At 55.9% G+C, this 18,466-nt stretch overlaps 1 protein-coding gene across 1 annotated transcript in view; it reads left to right on the top strand.

The window, feature by feature from the left end:
• The window catches only part of TMEM200A (transmembrane protein 200A), a 70,181-nt gene extending 56,883 nt beyond the window's left edge, over positions 1-13,298 (top strand). Inside the window, exon 2 of the mRNA XM_054174130.1 lies at positions 11,459-13,298. Within this exon, the coding sequence (XP_054030105.1) occupies positions 11,475-12,947 (1,473 nt within the window). The 5' untranslated portion in view covers positions 11,459-11,474 and the 3' untranslated portion in view covers positions 12,948-13,298. The remainder of the gene's footprint in view (positions 1-11,458) is intronic.
• Positions 13,299-18,466: the final 5,168 nt, after the last annotated feature.

The following is an 18,466-nucleotide window of genomic DNA, read 5'->3' as shown; positions in this document are numbered from 1 at the left end:
GCCAGAGGGTCTGTAATTCCATTCCAAAATCAATGTTAATGCTCAGCTGGGTCTCAGAAAGTGCTAGAAACTGGAAGGCTTCCTTGCAGGGCTCTGCTGGCTCCCCTGCACTTCAGTAAAGCTCTTTCAGAGAATAGAATAGAATAGAATAGAATAGAATAGAATAGAATAGACCAGACCAGGTTGGAAGAGACCCTCAAGATCATCAAGTCCAACCTATCATCCAACACCACCTAAACACCTAACCCATGGCACCAAGCACCCCATCAAGTCTCCTCCTGAACACCTCCAGTGATGGTGACTCCACCACCTCCCTGGGCAGCACATTCCAATGGGCAATCACTCTCTCTGTGTAGAACTTCTTCCTAACCTCACTTCGAGTCTAAACCTCCCCTGGCACAGCTTGAGACTGTGTCCTCTTGTTCTGCTGCTGGCTGCCTGGCAGAAGAGACCAACCTCCGCCTCACTACAACCTCCCTTCAGGTAGTTGTAGAGAGCAATAAGGTCACCCCTGAGTCTCCTCCTCTCCAGGCTAAGCAACCCCAGCTCCCTCAGCCTCTCCTCCCAGGGCTGTGCTCCAGACCCCTCCCCAGCCTCCTTGCCCTTCTCTGGACACCTTCCAGCAAGTCAACCTCCTTCCTAAACTGAGGAGCCCAGAACTGGACACAGGACTCAAGGTGCGGCCTAACCAGTGCAGTGTCCAGGGGCAGAATGACCTCCCTGCTCCTGCTGGCCACACTCTTCCTGATGCAGGCCAGGATGCCATTGGCCTTCTTGGCTGCCTGGGCACACTGCAGGCTCATGTTCAGCCTACCATCAACCAGCACCCCCAGGTCCCTTTCCACCTGGCTGCTCTCAGCCACTCTGCCCCCAGCCTGTAGCACTGCCTGGGGTTGCTGTGGCCAATGTGCAGCACCTGGCACTTGGATGTGTTCAATCTCCTGCCCTTGGCCTCTGCCCATCTGCCCAGCCTGGCAAGGTCCCTCTGCAGAGCTCTCCTACCCTCTAACAGCTCAACTCCTGCCCCCAGCTTGCTGTCAGCTGCACATTTACTGCTGATGGACTCAATGCCCTCCTCCAGATCATCAATGAAGATATTGACCAGGCTGGGGCCCAGCACTGTTCCCTGGGGCACACCACTGGTGCCTGGCTGCCAGCTGGCTGTGGCACCATTCACCACCACTCTCTGGGCTCAGCCTCCAGCCAGTTCCTAACCCAGCTCAGTGTGCTCCCATCCAAGCCATGGGCTGAGAGCTTGGCCAGGAGTTTGCAGGAGAGCAGGCACTGCAGGGAGCTGCGGGGCGCTTCGGGCTGTGCGAGACTGCCCCAGGCCAGGGGGCACTTGGCTTGCTCATGAGTGTCCCAGCAGGGGCATGGAAGAGGGGAGGGGAGCAGTGCTGCAGCACCTCTGGGATGTGAGCTCCCAAGCCAGGGGAAGATGGCACAGTGCAAGCTGCACTTTGGGCTCAGAATGTGACCCTTCCAGCGGGTCTGGCAGCAGGGGAGGTGACACCGTGGGCCTGCTGCAGGAGCTGCAGGATCTGTAGCATGCCTCAGATGGAAGGAAGATTAGCATCATAGAATGGACCCTCAGAGGTCATCTTCCCAACCCTCCTGCAGTGACCAGGGGCATCTCCACCTAGAGCAGGTTGCTCAGGGCTGGATCAGGTTTGACTTTGAATGGCTCCAGGGATGGAGCCTCAGCCACCTCCCTGGGCAGCCTCTTCCAGCATTTCACCACTCTAATTGTGCAGAGCTTCCTCCTGATGTCCAGCCTGAATCTCCTCTGCTCCAGTTTCAAACCATTGCTCCTCACCCTATCCCCACAGCCCCTTCTGAACAGTCCCTCCCCAGCCTGCCTGCAGGTCCCCTTCAGGCACTGGAAGGCTGCTCTAAGGTCTCCCCAGATCCTTCTCTTCTCCAGGCTGAACAGTCCCAACTCTCCCAGCCTGTCTTCATAGGATAGATTCTCCAGCCCTCTGATCTGTGTTCAGTTTTGGACCCCCACAAGAAGAAGGACATTGAGGTGCTGGAGCAGGTCCACAGAAGAGCAAGCAAGATGGTGAAGGGTCTTGAACACAAGCCCTATAAGGAGCAGCTGAGGGAGCTGGGGTTGCTTAGCCTGGAGCAGAGGAGGCTCAGGGGAGACCTTCTTGCTCTCTCCAACTCCCTGAAGGGAGGTTGGAGCCAGATGGGGGTTGGTCTCTTCTGCCAGGCAGCCAGCAGCAGAACAAGAGGACACAGTCTCAAGCTGTGCCAGGGGAGGCTCAGGTTGGAGATTAGGAACAATCTCTTCCCAGCAAGGGCTCTCAGGCCCTGTCCCAGGCTGCCCAGGGAGGTGCTGCAGTCCCCAGCCCTGGAGGGGTTTCAGAGCTGCATGGATGTGGTGCTGAGGGCTGTGGGGTAGTGGCAGTGGAATTGTGAGCTCTGGGTTGGACTTGGTGATGAACTTTACAGGCTTAGGGCACAGTGGCTGAAGAGCTGCTTGGCAAAGAAGGACCTGGGAGTGTTGACTGATGCCAGTGTGTGCCCAGGTGGCCAAGAAGGCCAACAGCATCTTGGCTTGCATCAGGAATAGTGTGGCCAGAGGTCTAGGGATGTGGAGGGACCACTCTGCTCAGCACTGGTGAGGCCACACCTTGAGAACTGTGTTCAGTTTTGGACCCCCACAACAAGAAGGACATTGAGGTGCTGGAGCAGGTCCACAGAAGGGCAAGCAAGATGGTGAAGGGTCTTGAGCACAAGCCCTATAAGGAGCAGCTGAGGGAGCTGGGGTTGCTTAGCCTGGAGCAGAGGAGGCTCAGGGGAGACCTTCTTGCTCTCTCCAACTCCCTGAAGGGAGGCTGTAGCCAGCTGGGGGTTGGTCTCTTCTCCCAGGCAGCCAGCAGCAGAACAAGAGGAAACAGCCTCAGACTGTGCCAGGGGAGGTTCAGGTTGGAGATTAGGAACAATCCCTTCCCAGCAAGGGCTCTCAGGCCCTGTCCCAGGCTGCCCAGGGAGGTGCTGCAGTCCCCATCCCTGGAGGGGTTTCAGAGCTGCATGGATGTGGTGCTGAGGGCTGTGGGTCTGTGAGCTCTGGGTTGGACCTGATGATCTCCAGGGTCTCTTCCAACCTCAGCAGTTCTGTAATCTGTCTATGGCTTGCAAGATGTGACTCAGAGCTGCATGGAGGTGGGCTGGCCAGGTGAAGAATGTGATCAGCTTTCAGCCCCTCTGCAGTGCCAGAGGATATGGATGGTGGCAATCTGCAGCTGGTCAGGAGTCCTGCAAAGATCCTGAATAAAACATGATGACCACGGGGAGCCTGCCTGCAAGAGGCACACTGATCTATTTGCTGATAGTGCAGGGACTGCTTTTCTCATTCTGGAGCAGGAGGCTGCTCTTGGGATGTTTCTCTTCTGACTGTAGCTGGTGAGGGCTTGCAGCAGCGTGCTGTGGGTGCCCTCTGCTCTGCCCCATCCCTGCACCCACTCAGCAGCTCAGCTGGGAAGGGCTGCAGCAGGCGGTGTTAAACCTTGCCTCGTTCACAGCTGCTTCACAGGCAGCAGCAGCAGCAGAGCTGGCTCCTTCTGCAAGTTTGCAGCAGGTTTGCAGATGACATTAAGCAGAGTGGGGGTGTTGAGCTGCTGGAGGGGCAGGAAGGCTCTGCAGAGGGATCTGGACGGGCTGGATCCGTGGCCTCGGCTTCAACAAGTGCCAGGTCCTGCGCTTGGGGCACAGCAGCCCCGGGCACTGCTACAGGCCTGGGGCAGAGGGGCTGGAAAGCAGCCTGGTGGAAAAGGATCTGTGGGTGCTGGTTGGCAGCAGCTGAACATGAGCCAGTGTGTGCCCAGGTGGCCAGGAAGGCCACCAGCAGCCTGGCCTGGATCAGGAGTTGTGTGGCCTGCAGGAGCAGGGCAGTGATTGTGCCCCTGTGCTGGGCATGGTGAGGCCACACCTTGAGTACTGCCTTCAGTTTTGGGCACCACTTTGAGACACTGTGGTGCTGGAGGGTGTCCAGAGAAGGGCAGTGAGGCTGGTGAGAGGTTTGGAGCGCAAGGCACATGAGGAGCTGCTGAGGGAGCTGGGGGTGTTTAGCCTGGAGAAGAGGGGGATGAAGGGAGACCTCATTGCTCTCTACAGCTCCTGGCTGCAATGAGGCTGATGTTGGTCTCTTCTCCCAAGTAAGCAGTGATGGGACAAGAGGAAAGGAGCTGCAGTTGTGCCAGGGGAGGGTTAGGTTGGAGATGAGGAAAAGTTTTGTTCCTGCAAGAGTGGTCAGGGACTGGCACAGGCTGCCCAGGGAGGTGGTGGAGTCCCCAGCCCTGAGGTGTTCAAGGAGCTGTGGATGTGGAGCTTCAGGCTGTAGCTTAGTGGTCATGGCAGTTGGGCTTTGGTTGCACTCAGTGATCTTAAAGGTCTTTTCCAACCTTAATGATTCCATGACCCTGTGGCTGTGGCAAGTTTCCTTGTTTCTTGGTGGTGCCTTGGTGATGCTCTGGGGTAAGGACAACCAAAGAGATGGGAAGATGAGCTGAAGATGATGAGAAGCCTAAATGAAGCATCTGTTCACGTGGTCATTTCAGCCACTGGCAGGTGATGCTTGATCCTTTCTGCAGAGGACACACAGCAGTGTGCTGGGAAAGGAAAAGGTTCTTGTTCTGTACAGCCTTACCCAGCAGCTGAGCCTGGAGGATGTGATCAGCTCCAAAGCTGCCAGCAGCTGCAAGTGTATCTGCCTAGGAAACTCCCACAGACCCTCCACACTCCCTGCAAACCAAACACCTCTCCCAACCAGCTGCTTCTTTCACCTTCTCTTGTGGTTTCCCTGTCAGAGGATCACAGAGTGGGCTGGGTTGGAAGGCAGCTCCAAAGCTCAGCCAGTCCATACCCCCTGCAGTCAGCAGGGACATCCCCACCTACACCAGGCTGCCCAGGACCTCATTAAGTCTTACCATGAATATCTCCAGGGATGGGGCCACAGCTACCTCCCTGGGCAACCTGTGCCAGTGCTCCACCACCCTCATGGTGCAGAACTTGTTCCTCACAGCCAATCTCAATCTGCTCTGCTCTAGTTTGAAGCCATTGCCCCTGGTCCTGTCCCTGCAGGCCTTTGCAAACAGTCTCTCTGCAGCCTTCCTGGAGCCTCCTTAAGGTCCTGGCAGGCTGCTCTGAGGTCTCCCTGAAGCCTTCTCTTCTCCAGGCTGAACACCCCCAGCTCCCTCAGCCTGGCCTCACAGCAGAGCTGCTCCAACCCCCTGAGCATTCTTGTGGCCTCCTCTGGACCCTCTCCATCAGGTCCATGTCCTTCCTGTGCTGAGGGCTCCAGCCCTGCACACAGCACTGCAGGTGAGGTCTCCCCAGAGCAGAGGGGCAGAATCAGCTCTCTGGCTCTGCTGGCAGTGCTGCTCTGGATGCAGCCCAGGCTGTGATCTGCCTTCTGTGCTGCAAGCTCACCCTGCCTGCTCCTGGCCAGCTTCTCCCCCACCAGCACCCTCAGGGCTGCTTTCCATCCCCTCCTCCCCCAGCCTGTTGTGCTTGCTCATTGCTTGTGTAGGGCTTTTGATGGGTTTATTTCCTTGCCTCCTAGCATCTCCTCCTTTGTTACCTCCCTCCCTTTGGGTGTTTGCAGTGGGCAGCTGTCATCCTAGCTCTGCCATTCCATCCTGCTGCATCATCTGGTTCATCTCTCTCTGGGTGCTCCTCTAGCTCTTTATTCTCTCTGGGTGGCCCTCAGTGTTTGCAGCTCTCTCAGCCACTCTTTCAAATGTGGAGCTCAGTTCATCTTGTGCAGAACTTTTTCTTGCTAATATTTGCTCTGCTAGTTCCTGGGCACATCTTTAGGAGGAATAAAGGCAGTTGTTCCTTTGCTTTCTCCTGGAGCTGGCTCTCTGTGGCACTGCTGCAGGACTCCCACTGCTTGAACTCATTGCTTTATTCACAGTTTAGTCTCCTGTGGCCTGCTCAGGGTGACCTGCTCTGGCAGGGGGGTTGGACTGTGCCCAAGAAGGCCAAGGGCATCCTGGCCTGCATCAGGAAGAGTGTGGCCAGCAGGAGCAGGGAAGTCCTTGTGCCCTGTGCTCAGCACTGCTTAGGCCACACCTTGAGTCCTGTGTCCAGTTCTGGGCTCCTCAGCTCAAGAAGGACATTGAGAGACTTGAAGGTGTCCAGAGAAGGGCAAGGAGGCTGGGGAGGGGTCTGGAGCACAGCCCTGTGAGGAGAGGCTGAGGGAGCTGGGGTTGCTTAGCCTGCAGAAGAGGAGGCTCAGGGGAGACCTTCTTGCTCTCTGCAACTCCCTGAAGGGAGGTTGTAGCCAGGTGGGGGTTGGTCTCTTCTCCCAGGAAGGCAGCAGCAGAACAAGAGGCCACAGTCTCAAGCTGTGCCAGGGGAGGTTTAGGCTGATGTTAGGAAGAAATTATTCCCAGCAAGAGAGATTGGCCACTGGAATGTGCTGCCCAGGGGGGTGGTGGAGTCACCATCCCTGGAGGTGTTCCAAGCCCCTCACCAACTTTGTTGCCTTTCTCTGGATACCTTCCAGCAAGTCAACCTCCTTCCTAAAGTGAGGAGCCCAGAACTGGACACAGGACTCAAGGTGTGGCCTAAGCAGTGCTGAGCACAGGGCACAAGGACTTCCCTGCTCCTGCTGGCCACACTCTTCCTGATGCAGGCCAGGATGCCCTTGGCCCTCTTGGCTGCCTGGGCACACTGCAGGCTCATGTTCAGCCTATTATCGACCACGACCCCCAGGTCCCTCTCTGCCTGGCTGCTCTCAGCCACTCTGACCCCAGCCTGTAGCACTGCCTGGGGTTGCTGTGGCCAATGTGCAGCACCTGGCACTTGGATGTGTTCAATCTCCTGCCCTTGGCCTCTGCCCATCTGCCCAGCCTGTCGAGGTCCCTCTGCAGAGCCTCTCTACTCTCCAGCAGATCAACTCCTGCCCCCAGCTTGCTGTCAGCTGCACATTTACTGCTGATGGACTCAATGCCCTCCTCCAGATCATCAGTGAAGATATTGAACAGGCTGGGGCCCAGCACTGCTCCCTGGGGCACACCACTGGTGCCTGGCTGCCAGCTGGCTGTGGCACCATTCACCACCACTCTCTGGGCTCAGCCTCCAGCCAGTTCCTAACCCAGCTCAGAGAGCTGCTGTCCAAGCCAGGGGCTGACAGCTTGGCCAGGAGCTTGCTGTGGGGGATGGTGGCAAAGGCCTTGCTGAGGTCCAGGCAGACTCCATCCACAGCCTGCCCCACACCCACCAGGCAGTCCCCTGGGCATGGAAGGAGATCAGGTTGGGCAGGCAGGTCCTGCCCTATTTAGTTACAGATTTTGAGCAGAAAAGCAGAAAACTCCAAATAAATCACTGCTGGGTGTGAAAAGGAAAACAAATGATTCTTCTAAACAAATGAATTGGATAGCTCTCTAGAGCAAGAGGCTGTACCATAACAATGCTCTCCAGCCTGCAGCCTGGCTGGCAAGTGCCTTGCTGCTGGCCATTGAGGAGGTTACAAGTGAAGCATCCAGAGCCTGAGTCACTCTGTGTGCAAACAATGCAGAGAGAGAGAGCAGGAGGTGCCCTGCTCCCAGGCAGGCTTCCCTTGGGTGAGCTTGGAGGGGCTGCCAGGGCTGCCAGGGCCGCCCTGACGACAGCAGAGTGCCAAGCAAAGCTGAATGGAGAGGTGAATCTGGGCCACTGCTTCCTGCAAGACTAAACCCCTGAGCTCTCCAGGCCTTTGGACCTGATGTTCTCAGTGCAGCTGGAACAAAGAGAGCAGCCAGAAGGTTCAAGAGTCCCTCAGTGTTTGTTCTACACCAGGAGCTGGGCAGCTGTGGTGCTTTTGGAGCAGCCAGACAGTTGTGTTGTGTGAAACCAGTTGGAGGCCTGTCCCTGCCTTTGTGGTCTCTGTTCCACATCCATTTTACCTTTTTGTTTTAATTCATCCTAGAGCCAGGCAGTGTCCCCCACAGAGCCTTTGAGGTCTTTTCCAACCTTATTGATTCTATGACTCTATGACTATGATGAGCTGCAGCACAGGAGCTTCCACCTCAACACAAGGAGGAACAACTTCACGGTGAGGGTCCCAGAGCCCTGGAGCAGGCTGCCCAGAGAGGTTGTGGAGTCTCCTTCTGTGGAGCCTTCCCAGCCCTGTCTGGATGTGTTCCTGTGTGACCTGTGCTGGATTCTCTGCTCCTGCTCTGGCAGGGGTTGGACTGGATGATCTTCCAAAGAGTGGCTGTCAATGGATCCATGTCCCAGTGGAGGCCAGGGGCAAGCAGAGTCCCTCAGGGATCAGGCCTGGGACCAGGCTTGTTCAACATCTTTGTGGGTGGCACTGAGTGCAGCCTCAGCAGGGTTGCTGATGACACCAAGCTGTGTGGGGCAGCAGACAGCTGGAGGGAAGGGATCCATCCAGAGGGACCTGGACAGGCTGGAGAGCTGGGCACAAGCCAACCTCAGGAGGGTCAACAAGACCAAGGGCAGGGTCCTGCAGCTGGGTGGAGGCAATCCCAGGCACAAATGCAGGCTGGGCAGGGACTGGCTGGAAAGCAGCCCTGAGGAGAGAGCCTTGGGGGTGCTGGGGGAGGAGAAGCTCAGCAGGAGCTCTCAGTGTGCACTTGCAGCCCAGAGAGCCAAGCAGAGCCTGGGCTGCAGCAAGAGAAGTGTGGCCAGCAGGGCCAGGGAGGGGATTCTGCCCCTCTGCTCAGCTCTGGGGAGACCCCACCTGGAGCACTGCCTCCAGGTCTGGAGCCCCTATTGCAAGAGGGATCTGGAGGTGCTGGAAGGTGTCCAGAGCAGGGCCATGAGGATGAGCAGAGGGCTGGAGCTGCTCTGCTGTGAGCACAGACTGAGGGAGTTGGGGTTGTGCAGGCTGGAGAGGAGAAGGCTCCCAGGTGACCTCATTGTGGCCTTCCAGGATCTGCAGGGGGCTCCAAGAAGGCTGGGGAGGGACTGCTCAGGATCTCAGGCAGTGATAGGACTGGGGGGAATGGAATGAAGCTGGAGGTGGGGAGATTCAGGCTGGAGGGGAGGAGGAAGTTCTTCCCCATGAGAGTGGTGAAGCCCTGGAATGGGTTGTCCAGGGAGGTGGTTGGGGCCCTGTCCCTGGAGGTGTTTAAGCCCAGGCTGGATGAGGCTCTGGCCAGGCTGATCTAGTGTGGGGTGTCCCTGCCCATGGCAGGGGGGTTGGAACTGGCTGATCCTTGTGGTCCCTTCCAACCCTGACTGATTCTATGACTTTTGAGGGTGTCAGGGAGTGATAGGACTGGGAAGAATGGAGCAAAACTAGAAATGGGGAGATTGAGATTGGATGTGAGGAAGAAGTTTTTAGGCAGAAGTTGGAGGTGAGGAGAAAGTTCTTCCCAGCAAGAGGAATTTGCCACTGGGATGTGCTGCCCAGGGGGGTGGTGGAGTCCCCATCCCTGGAGGTGTTCAAGAGGGGATTGGCTGTGGCACTTGGAGCCATGGTTTAGTTGTCAGGAGGGGTTACGAATTAGGGAATAGGTTGGACTTGATCATCCCTGAGATCTTTTCCAACCTGGTTGATTCTATGATTCTATGAGAAAAGGACAGGGGGCCTTGATTCCTAGATTCCTTGATTCCTAGATTCCTTGATTCCTACATTCCTTGATTCCTACATTCCTAGGTTCATAGCTTCATAGAATGATTTGGCTTGGAAGGACCTTAAAGATCATCTACATGAGTGGGGAAACCCCTTTTCCCCTCTGGGTCTGGGCTCTGGGTTAGACTGATGCAACAAAGCAGAGTCTGGCTAAAGCATTCTGCATTTCAGCAAAGAGCAGCCAGAATTCTCTTCATTTCTTTCAGTTTGCCTTTCTTTGTTCCATGGAGAAAAGTAATTACATTCAAGTGAGTCATGGCAGAAAACAGCAGCTTTGGAAGTGGCTGAATCCTGCTTGCTCCTGCCTGGAGATTCCCAACACTGTTTGACAGAGTAAGGAGCTTTTTGTTTCAGCAGAAGGCCTTGAAACACTCAGGCAGGTGAGGAGGTTGGGTTTGCATTTGGGCAGACTCTCCCTGGCAAAGGACTAGCAGGGGGGATTTGTACCTTGTGTTGTGCTGAAACTCAGGCTTTTCATGAAGCATTCAAGAAATGAATTGGCAAGGAAGTCTAAGTTGCCCAGACAGCATCGAAATGGAAGGGAGCTGCAAAAGGAGAGGGCTTCCAGAGGTGAGGAATGGCAGAGCTGAGCTTGCAGGGCAAGTGTCAGAGAGCTGTGCAACAGTGCTCCGGATTTTGGAGGTTCAGTAAAGCAAAGAGCAAGGTCTTGCCCCTGGGTTGGGCTAATACTCATCATCAGTCCAGGCTGGGGGCTGATGAAGATGGAGAGCAGCCCTGCAGAGAAGGTGCTGGTGGGGGAGAAGCTGGACAGGAGCCAGCAATGGGCACTGGCAGCACACGAGGCCAAGGGCAGCCTGGGCTGCATCCAGAGCCAGAGATCATAGAATCATAGAATCAACCAAGTTGGAAAAGACCTCAGAGATCATCAAGTCCAAGCTGTCACCCAACACCTCCTGACAACTAAACCATGGCTCCAAGTGCCACATCCAGTCCCCTCTTGAACACCTCCAGGGATGGGGACTCCACCACCTCCCTGGGCAGCACATTCCAGTGGCCAATTCCTCTCTCTGGGAAGAACTTTCTCCTCACTTCAAGTCTAAACCTCCCCTGGCACAGCTTGAGACTGTGTCCTCTTGTGCTGGTGCTGGCTGCCTGGGAGAAGAGACCAACCCCCTCCTGGCTCCAACCTCCCTTCAGGGAGTTGGAGAGCGCAAGGAGGTCTCCCCTGAGCCTCCTCAGAGAGGGGGATCCTGCCCCTCTGCTCTGCTCTGGGGAGACCTGTGCTGTGCTGTGCTGTGTGGACATGATGAGCAGGGTTCAGAGGAGGGCTGTGAGGAAGATCAGAGGGCTGGAGCCTGTCAGTTATGGGGGCAGGCTGGGAGAGTTGAGACTGTTCAGAGTGGTTGTCAAGAGGAGGGTGCCAGTCTCTTTTCACTGGTGTCCTGTTCAGCCTGGAGAAGAGAAGGCTCCAGGGAGACCTTAGAGCACCCTTCCAGTATCTGAAGGGGCTCCAGGAGAGCTGGGGAGGGACTTTTGAGAAGGGCTGGGAGTGACAGGATGAGGGACAATGGCTTTGAGCTGGGAGAGGGGAGACTGAGACTGGAGATGAGGAAGAAATTCCTTGCAGCAAGGCTGGGGAGACTGGCACAGGCTGCCCAGGGAGGCTGTGGCTGCCTCCTCCCTGGAGGTGTTCAAGGCCAGCTTGGATGAGCAAGCTGGGCTGGTGGGAGGTGTCCCTGCCCGTGGCAGAGAGTTTGGGCCTGGATGATCCTGAAGGTCCCTTCCAACCCAAACCATTGTTCTCTCAGGAGGAGTCTCCAGCGTCACAAAGTGCTGTTTGTGTTTGCAGACACAGCCTCTCCTCCAGTCCCCTCAACAGTCCTTCTGTTTCTTTCCCCACAGGGCAGAACACAGAAGTATGATAGCAACAGGAGGAGTCATAACAGGACTGGCTGCCTTGAAAAGGCAAGACTCTGCCAGATCCCAGCAGCATCTCAACCTTGCCACAGCTCCAGCCTCCGAGGAGCAGAAGCCGGTGCGGCGCCGGCCCCGGGCGGACGTGGTGATCGTCAGGGGCAAACTCCGCCTCTACTCGCCCTCGGGCTTCTTCCTGGTTCTGGGGGTGCTGATCGCCTTCTTCGGCATCGCCATGGCCATCCTGGGCTACTGGCCCGAGAAGGAGCAGCTGCTGGGGGCCGCGGAGGCGGCGGCGGTGAACGGGACGCGGGCGGGGGCCGGGCGGGGCGGGCTGCTGCCGCGCTTCGTGGAGCAGCACCTGCACTCGCACCGCATGAAGATGCTGGGGCCCTTCACCATGGGCATCGGCATCTTCATCTTCATCTGCGCCAACGCCGTGCTGCACGAGAACCGCGACAGGGAGACCAAGGTCATACACATGAGGGACATCTACTCCACCGTCATCGACGTCCACACCCTGCGCCTGAGGGAGCAGCAGCAGCCGGGGGGCGCCGCCGGCAGCCTGCTGGGGGAAGGAGAGCTGCGGCCGGGCGGCTCCTGCGCCTCCCAGCTGGCGGCCAACACCCTGGCGCCGTTCTCCGCCTTCAAGAGCGGCTTTCGGGCGGACAGCTCTGCTGAAGAGGATGAGCTGACCCCGGCTGAAGAGAGGACCGCCGGCAGCCTCCTGCCGCCGCTGCTGGCTGAGCGCTCCGGCTCGGTCTTCGGGCTCTACCCTCACTGCGGCAAGGCTGCGGAGGAGCGAGGCGGCGGCTCCGCCCGGTGCGGCGCCAAATCCATCGTCTCCTCTTCCATCAGCGCCTTCACCCTGCCCGTGATCAAGCTGAACAACTGCGTGATCGACGAGCCCAGCATAGACAACATCACCGAGGACTCTGAGATCTCCCAGAGCCGCTCCAGGAACCTGTCCATGGATTCCTTGGCCCTGCCGGCGGCCGACGCGGAGGAGCGCTGCAGGCCAGCCGCCACCCTGCTGCCGCGGCACAGCTCGCTCGTGGACACTCCAGCCGAGCAGTCCAGGTCGTCCATCGCTCTGGGGCCGAGCACGGGGAAGCTTTTATCTCCTGGTGCCGCCAGGAAGCAGTTTGGGTCCAACACATCCTTGCATCTTCTGTCTTCACATTCCAAGTCCCTGGACTTGGACAGAGGTCCCTCCACGCTCACAGTCCAAGCGGAGCAGAGGAAACACCCCAGCTGGCCCAGGCTGGACCGCAGCAACAGCAAAGGCTACATGAAACTGGAAAACAAAGAGGACCCGATGGACAGGCTGCTTGTGCCCCAGGCAGCAGCCAAGAAAGACTTCACCAACAAGGAGAAGCTGCTCATGATCTCCAGGTCGCACAATAACTTGAGTTTTGAACACGATGAGTTCTTGAGTAACAACCTGAAACGAGGAACCTCTGAAACCAGGTTTTAATGCTGCAGCTTAGGAGATGCCACACGGGATTTTTAACTCAATAAAAACAAACCCCAACCCAACAACTGACACTGGGACAAGTGTTTCCCTTTCAGTGAGACAGTGCAAGCCTGTTTTTAACCAAATGCTTGACAGCCCATTGCATTTCATCTGTGTAAAGAGGGATCTTGGATAATGCCAAGGGGTTTCTGTCCTGGCACCATGCAGCTGCACCTCTGTACATTGCCATTGCCCAGAGAGCTTTGGAGGGGACTGGTTTCAACCCTTCCCCCACCCCAGGGCATTATTTCTTTGGTTCTCTGTAAGTATGTTGGGTTTTACAGCCACAGAATTGTCAGGGTTGGAAGGGAGCTCAAGGCTCAGCCAGTGCCAACCCCCTGCCATGGGCAGGGACACCTCACACTGCAGCAGGTTGCTCACAGCCACCTCCAGCCTGGCTGCAAACACCTCCAGGCAGGAGGCTGCCACCACCTCCCTGGGCAGCCTGTGCCAGGCTCTCACCACCCTCCTGGGGAACAACTTCTTCCTGACAGCCAAGCTCAATCTCCCCATTTCTAGTGTCTTTAGAATAGAACAGAATTAACCAGGTTGGAAAAGACCTCAGAGATCATCAAGTCCAACCTCTCACCCAGCACCATCTGATCAGCTAAACCATGGCACCAAGAGCCTCAGCCAGGCTCTTCCTGAACACCTCCAGGGATGGGGACTCCACCACCTCCCTGGGCAGCACATCCCAGTGGCCAACAACTCTCTCTGTGAAGAACTTTCTCCTCACCCCTAGACTAAACCTCCCCTGGCACAGCTTGAGACTGTGTCCTCTTGTTCTGCTGCTGGCTGCCTGGGAGAAGAGACCAACCCCCACCTGGCTCCAACCTCCCTTCAGGGAGTTGCAGAGAGCAAGAAGGTCTCCCCTGAGCCTCCTCTTCTGCAGGCTAAGCACCCCCAGCTCCCTCAGCCTCTCCTCACAGGGCTGTGCTCCAGACCCCTCCCCAGCCTCCTTGCCCTTCTCTGGACACCTTCAAGTCTCTCAATGTCCTTCTTGAGCTGAGGAGCCCAGAACTGGACACAGGACTCAAGGTGTGGCCTAAGCAGTGCTGAGCACAGGGCACAAGGACTTCCCTGCTGCTGCTGGCCACACTGTTCCTGATGCAGGCCAGGATGCCCTTGGCCTTCTTGGCCGCCTGGGCACACTGCTGGCTCATGTTCAGCTGCTGTCAACCAGTCCCCCCAGGTCCCTCTCTGCCTGGCTGCTCTCAGCCACTCTGACCCCAGCCTGTAGCACTGCCTGGGGTTGCTGTGGCCAAAGTGCAGCCCCTGGCACTTAGATGTGTTGAATACTATCCTGTTGGCCTGTGCCCATCTGCCCAGCTTGGCAAGGTCCCTCTGCAAAGCCCTTCTGCCCTCTGACAGATCAACTCCTGCCCCCAGCTTGCTGTCAGCTGCACATTTACTGCTGATGGACTCAATGCCCTCCTCCAGATCATCAATGAAGATATTGAACAGGCTGGGGCCCAGCACTGCTCCCTGGGGCACACCACTGGTGCCTGGCTGCCAGCTGGCTGTGGCACCATTCACCACCACTCTCTGGGCTCAGCCTCCAGCCAGTTCCTAACCCAGCTCAGAGAGCTGCTGCCCAAGCCAGGGGCTGACAGCTTGGCCAGGAGGTTGCTGTGGGGGACGGTGTCAAAGGCCTTGCTGAGGTCCAGGCAGACTCCATCCACAGCCTGCCCCACACCCACCAGGCAGTCACCTGGGCATGGAAAGGGATCTGGTTGGTCAGGGGTGGTCCTTAGCCCTTGGGCATCCTGTAAGTGCTGTGTGATTGCCCCTCAGGATGACCTGTTCCATAACCTTCACACATGGGACAGCTCAGGAGCTGATGTCTTGCCATCATGACTATAAGAAGCTTGTTGGCTTGCTGGGGCAGAAAAGAGTGGGTGTGATGGAAACCCTTAGTGGAGCTGGACACCAGTGTGGTGAATCAGGGACTGCTTTGTGCAGCAACCTCTCTGCAGCCACTGGAACTGAACCCTGCAGTTCTGGGGAAACAGAAGGTGAAACATCTGAGCATCCCTCTGGGATTGGCAGCAGTTGGAAAGTGTGGCCAGCAGGTCCAGGGAATTTCTTCTCCCCCTCTACACTGCCCTGGTGAGACCCTCTCTTGAGTCCTGTGTTCAGTTCTGGGCTTCCCAGGTCGGGAGGGACAGTGATCTGCAGGAGAGGGTCCAAGGGAGGCTATGAGGATGATCAGGGGACTGAGCACTGCCTGGGGAGGAGAGGCTGAGGGACCTGGGGCTCTTTAGTCTGGAGAGGAGGAGGCTGAGAGGGATCTGATCAATGCCTATCAATAGCTGAGGGCTGGGGGTCAGGAGGGAGGGGACAGGGACAGGCTCTGCTCACTTGCTCCCTGGGACAGTACAAGGAGCAATGGATGTAAGCTGCAGCACAGGAGCTTCCACCTCAACAGGAGGAGGAACTTCTGCACTGTGAGGGTCCCAGAGCCCTGGAGCAGGCTGCCCAGAGAGGTTGTGGAGTCTCCTGCTCTGGAGCCTTCCCAGCCCTGTCTGGATGTGTTCCTGTGTGGCCTGTGCTGGATTCTCTGCTCCTGCTCTGGCAGGGGGGTTGGTCTGGATGATCTCTTTGGGTCCCTTCCAACCCCTGGCATCCTGAGAGCTGTGATCCCAGGCATGTGCTGAATGCCAGCAGGATGGCAGGAGCATGGGCATGGCTTCCACTCAGTAAGGTTGATGGCTTTGAGCAGGAAGAGGGGAGGTTGAGACTGGGGATGAGGAAGAACCCAAACCAATTGCTGGTGAGGGTGATGATTCATAGTTTCACATGGAATGGGTTATTAATAAATAATAAATGTTAATAATTTACTAATCACACATTACCCACTCCAGACTTTTTCTTTCATCCATTGATATCATTCATCCATAATTTGCCTTCCTCTTCTTTGCTCTGACCAAGTGTGCCATGGCAGCATTAGCCAAGCCAGGGTTTGCAGCCCAGGCACTACTGACAGGAGCAGAATTTGTGGCAAGCTTAAAATCACAGAATCCCAGAATGGTTTGGGTTGGAAGGGACCTTCAAGAGCATCCAGTTCCCAAACCCCCTGCCGTGGGCAGGGACACCTCCCACCAGCCCAGGCTGCTCAAGGCCTCATCCAGCCGGGCCTGGAACACCAGAACTGTGTCCCTTCTGGGCCCCTCAGTTCAAGAAGGCCATTGAGAGACTTGAAGGTGTCCAGAGAAGGGCAAGGAGGCTGGGGAGGGGTCTGGAGCACAGCCCTGTGAGGAGAGGCTGAGGGAGCTGGGGTTGCTTAGCCTGCAGAAGAGGAGGCTCAGGGGAGACCTTCTTGCTCTCTCCAACTCCCTGCAGGGAGATTGTAGCCAGCTGGGGGTTGGTCTCTTCTCCCAGGCACCCAGCAGCAGAACAAGAGGACACAGTCTCAAGCTGTGCCAGGGGAGGTTTAGGCTGGAAGTGAGGAGAAAGTTCTTCCCAGAGAGAGTTGTTAGCCACTGGAATGTGCTGCCCAGGGAGGTGGCGGAGTCCCCATCCCTGGAGGTGTTCAAGAGGGGATTGGATGTGGCACTTGGTGCCATGGTCTCGTCATGAGGTCTGTGGTGACAGCTTGGACTTGATGATCTTTGAGGTCTCTTCCAACCTTAGTGATTCTGTGATTCTGTGGCCTCCAGGGAGGAGGCAGCCACAGCCTCCCTGGGCAACCTGTGCCAGTGTCTTACCACCCTCTGACAAGAATTTCTTCCTCATCTCCAGTCTCAATCTCCCCTCTCCCAGCTCAAAGCCATTGTCCCTCGTCCTGGCAGTCCCAGCCCTTGTCACAAGTCCCTCTCACTCTCCTGGAGCCCCTTCAGGCACTGGAAGGCTGCTCTCAGGTCTCCCTGGAAATGATGATGAGGAGGAGGACGAGCAGGAGAAGGAGAAGATGAGGAGAAGAAGAAGAATGAGGAGGAGAAGGAGAAGAATAAGGAGGAGGAGCAGGAGGAGGAGGAAAAGATGAATAGGGAGGAAGAGGGGGAGGAGGAGGAACAGGAGGAGGAACAGGATGAGGAGAAAGAAGAGGAGGAGGAGGATGTTGTGACTTGCACCTGAAGAGAACAATGTGTAATTCATTCCTTGCCACTCATTCCAATAGCAAGAAGCTAAGCAAGTGGATCCCCATGGCCAAAGCTCTGCTGCAAAGCATCCCTCTGGGTGTCTGCAGCAGCAGAGTGTGAGAGGCCCTTGGCTGGGTGGTGATGTAGGTCGCATGAGGAGTGCAGGCTCTGGGGAGGCTCCGCTGGGGCAATTTGCATTACAAGGCCTGCTGAGAGGGAGAGACATTGGGAACGATGTGCTCCTGAGCAAAGGGAGCTTCCCAGCCCACAGCCCTGCAGGCTGGTGCTGAAGAATAGAATAGCATAGCATAGCATAGAATAGAATAGAAGTAGAATAGAATAGCATAGAGTAGAATAGAATAGAATTGAATAGAATTGAATTGAATTCAGTTCAGTTCAATTCAATTCAGTTCAGTTCAATTCAATTCAGTTCAGTTCAATTCAGTTCAAGTCAGTTCAGTTCAGTTCAATTCAGTTCAATTCAATTCAATTCAATTCAATTCAGTTCAATTCAATTCAGTTCAGTTCAATTCAATTCAGTTCAGTTCAGTTCAATTCAATTCAATTCAGTTCAGTTCAATTCAGTTCAGTTCAGTTCAATTCAATTCAGTTCAATTCAGTTCAGTTCAATTCAGTTCAATTCAGTTCAGTTCAATTCAGTTCAGTTCAATTCAATTCAGTTCAATTCAGTTCAGTTCAGTTCAATTCAATTCAATTCAGTTCAGTTCAATTCAGTTCAGTTCAATTCAGTTCAATTCAATTCAATTCAGTTCAGTTCAATTCAATTCAGTTCAATTCAGTTCAGTTCAATGGACCAGGTTGGAAGAGACCTTTTTGATCATCAAGTCCAACCTATCACCCAGCACCGTTCCAGGGGAGCTGGGATGTGCCTAGCAGGATGTTCCCAGCTGGTTCATGAAGGCATTCAGGCTGTGTCCCTGCCCTGGCAGCCCTGCTGGAGGATGGCACTTCAAGCTGCAAGGCTCCCCCTGGCAGGAGGCTGCTCTGAGCTGCTTGGGTTTGATCCATTCACTCCAAGCTCAATACTCAGGAATTGCTTCTAATGGCTTGCCCCCAAAGGAACCAACCCTGTTGCAACGTCTCTGTTCCTCACCTGCTCTGGGAATGAAAGCTTACAGAGTGAAATGCCCTTCCCCCCTCCCCCCCTGGTAATTTCATTGACTAGTTACTAAATGTTCAGCTCCAGATGTCAGCTGCCTGGTGTTGATGTACCAGGAGCATCCCTTGCTGGGTGGGTGGAGGTGGGGTGCTCAGTGCTGGGACCTCAAGCCTCTCTATTGTACCAGACTTGGCTCTCAGTATTTTGCTACCAAGCTTTTAATAACTTTCTCATTTGTGTCCTCAAGACATTTGCTATTTTTGGAGAGAAAATAAAAT

Source organism: Dryobates pubescens, chromosome 28, assembly GCF_014839835.1.
Source record: "Dryobates pubescens isolate bDryPub1 chromosome 28, bDryPub1.pri, whole genome shotgun sequence".
NCBI classification, from domain to species: domain Eukaryota; kingdom Metazoa; phylum Chordata; class Aves; order Piciformes; family Picidae; genus Dryobates; species Dryobates pubescens.
Note: the sequence above shows the minus strand (reverse complement) of the source record. Positions and strands in the feature narration are given on the sequence as shown.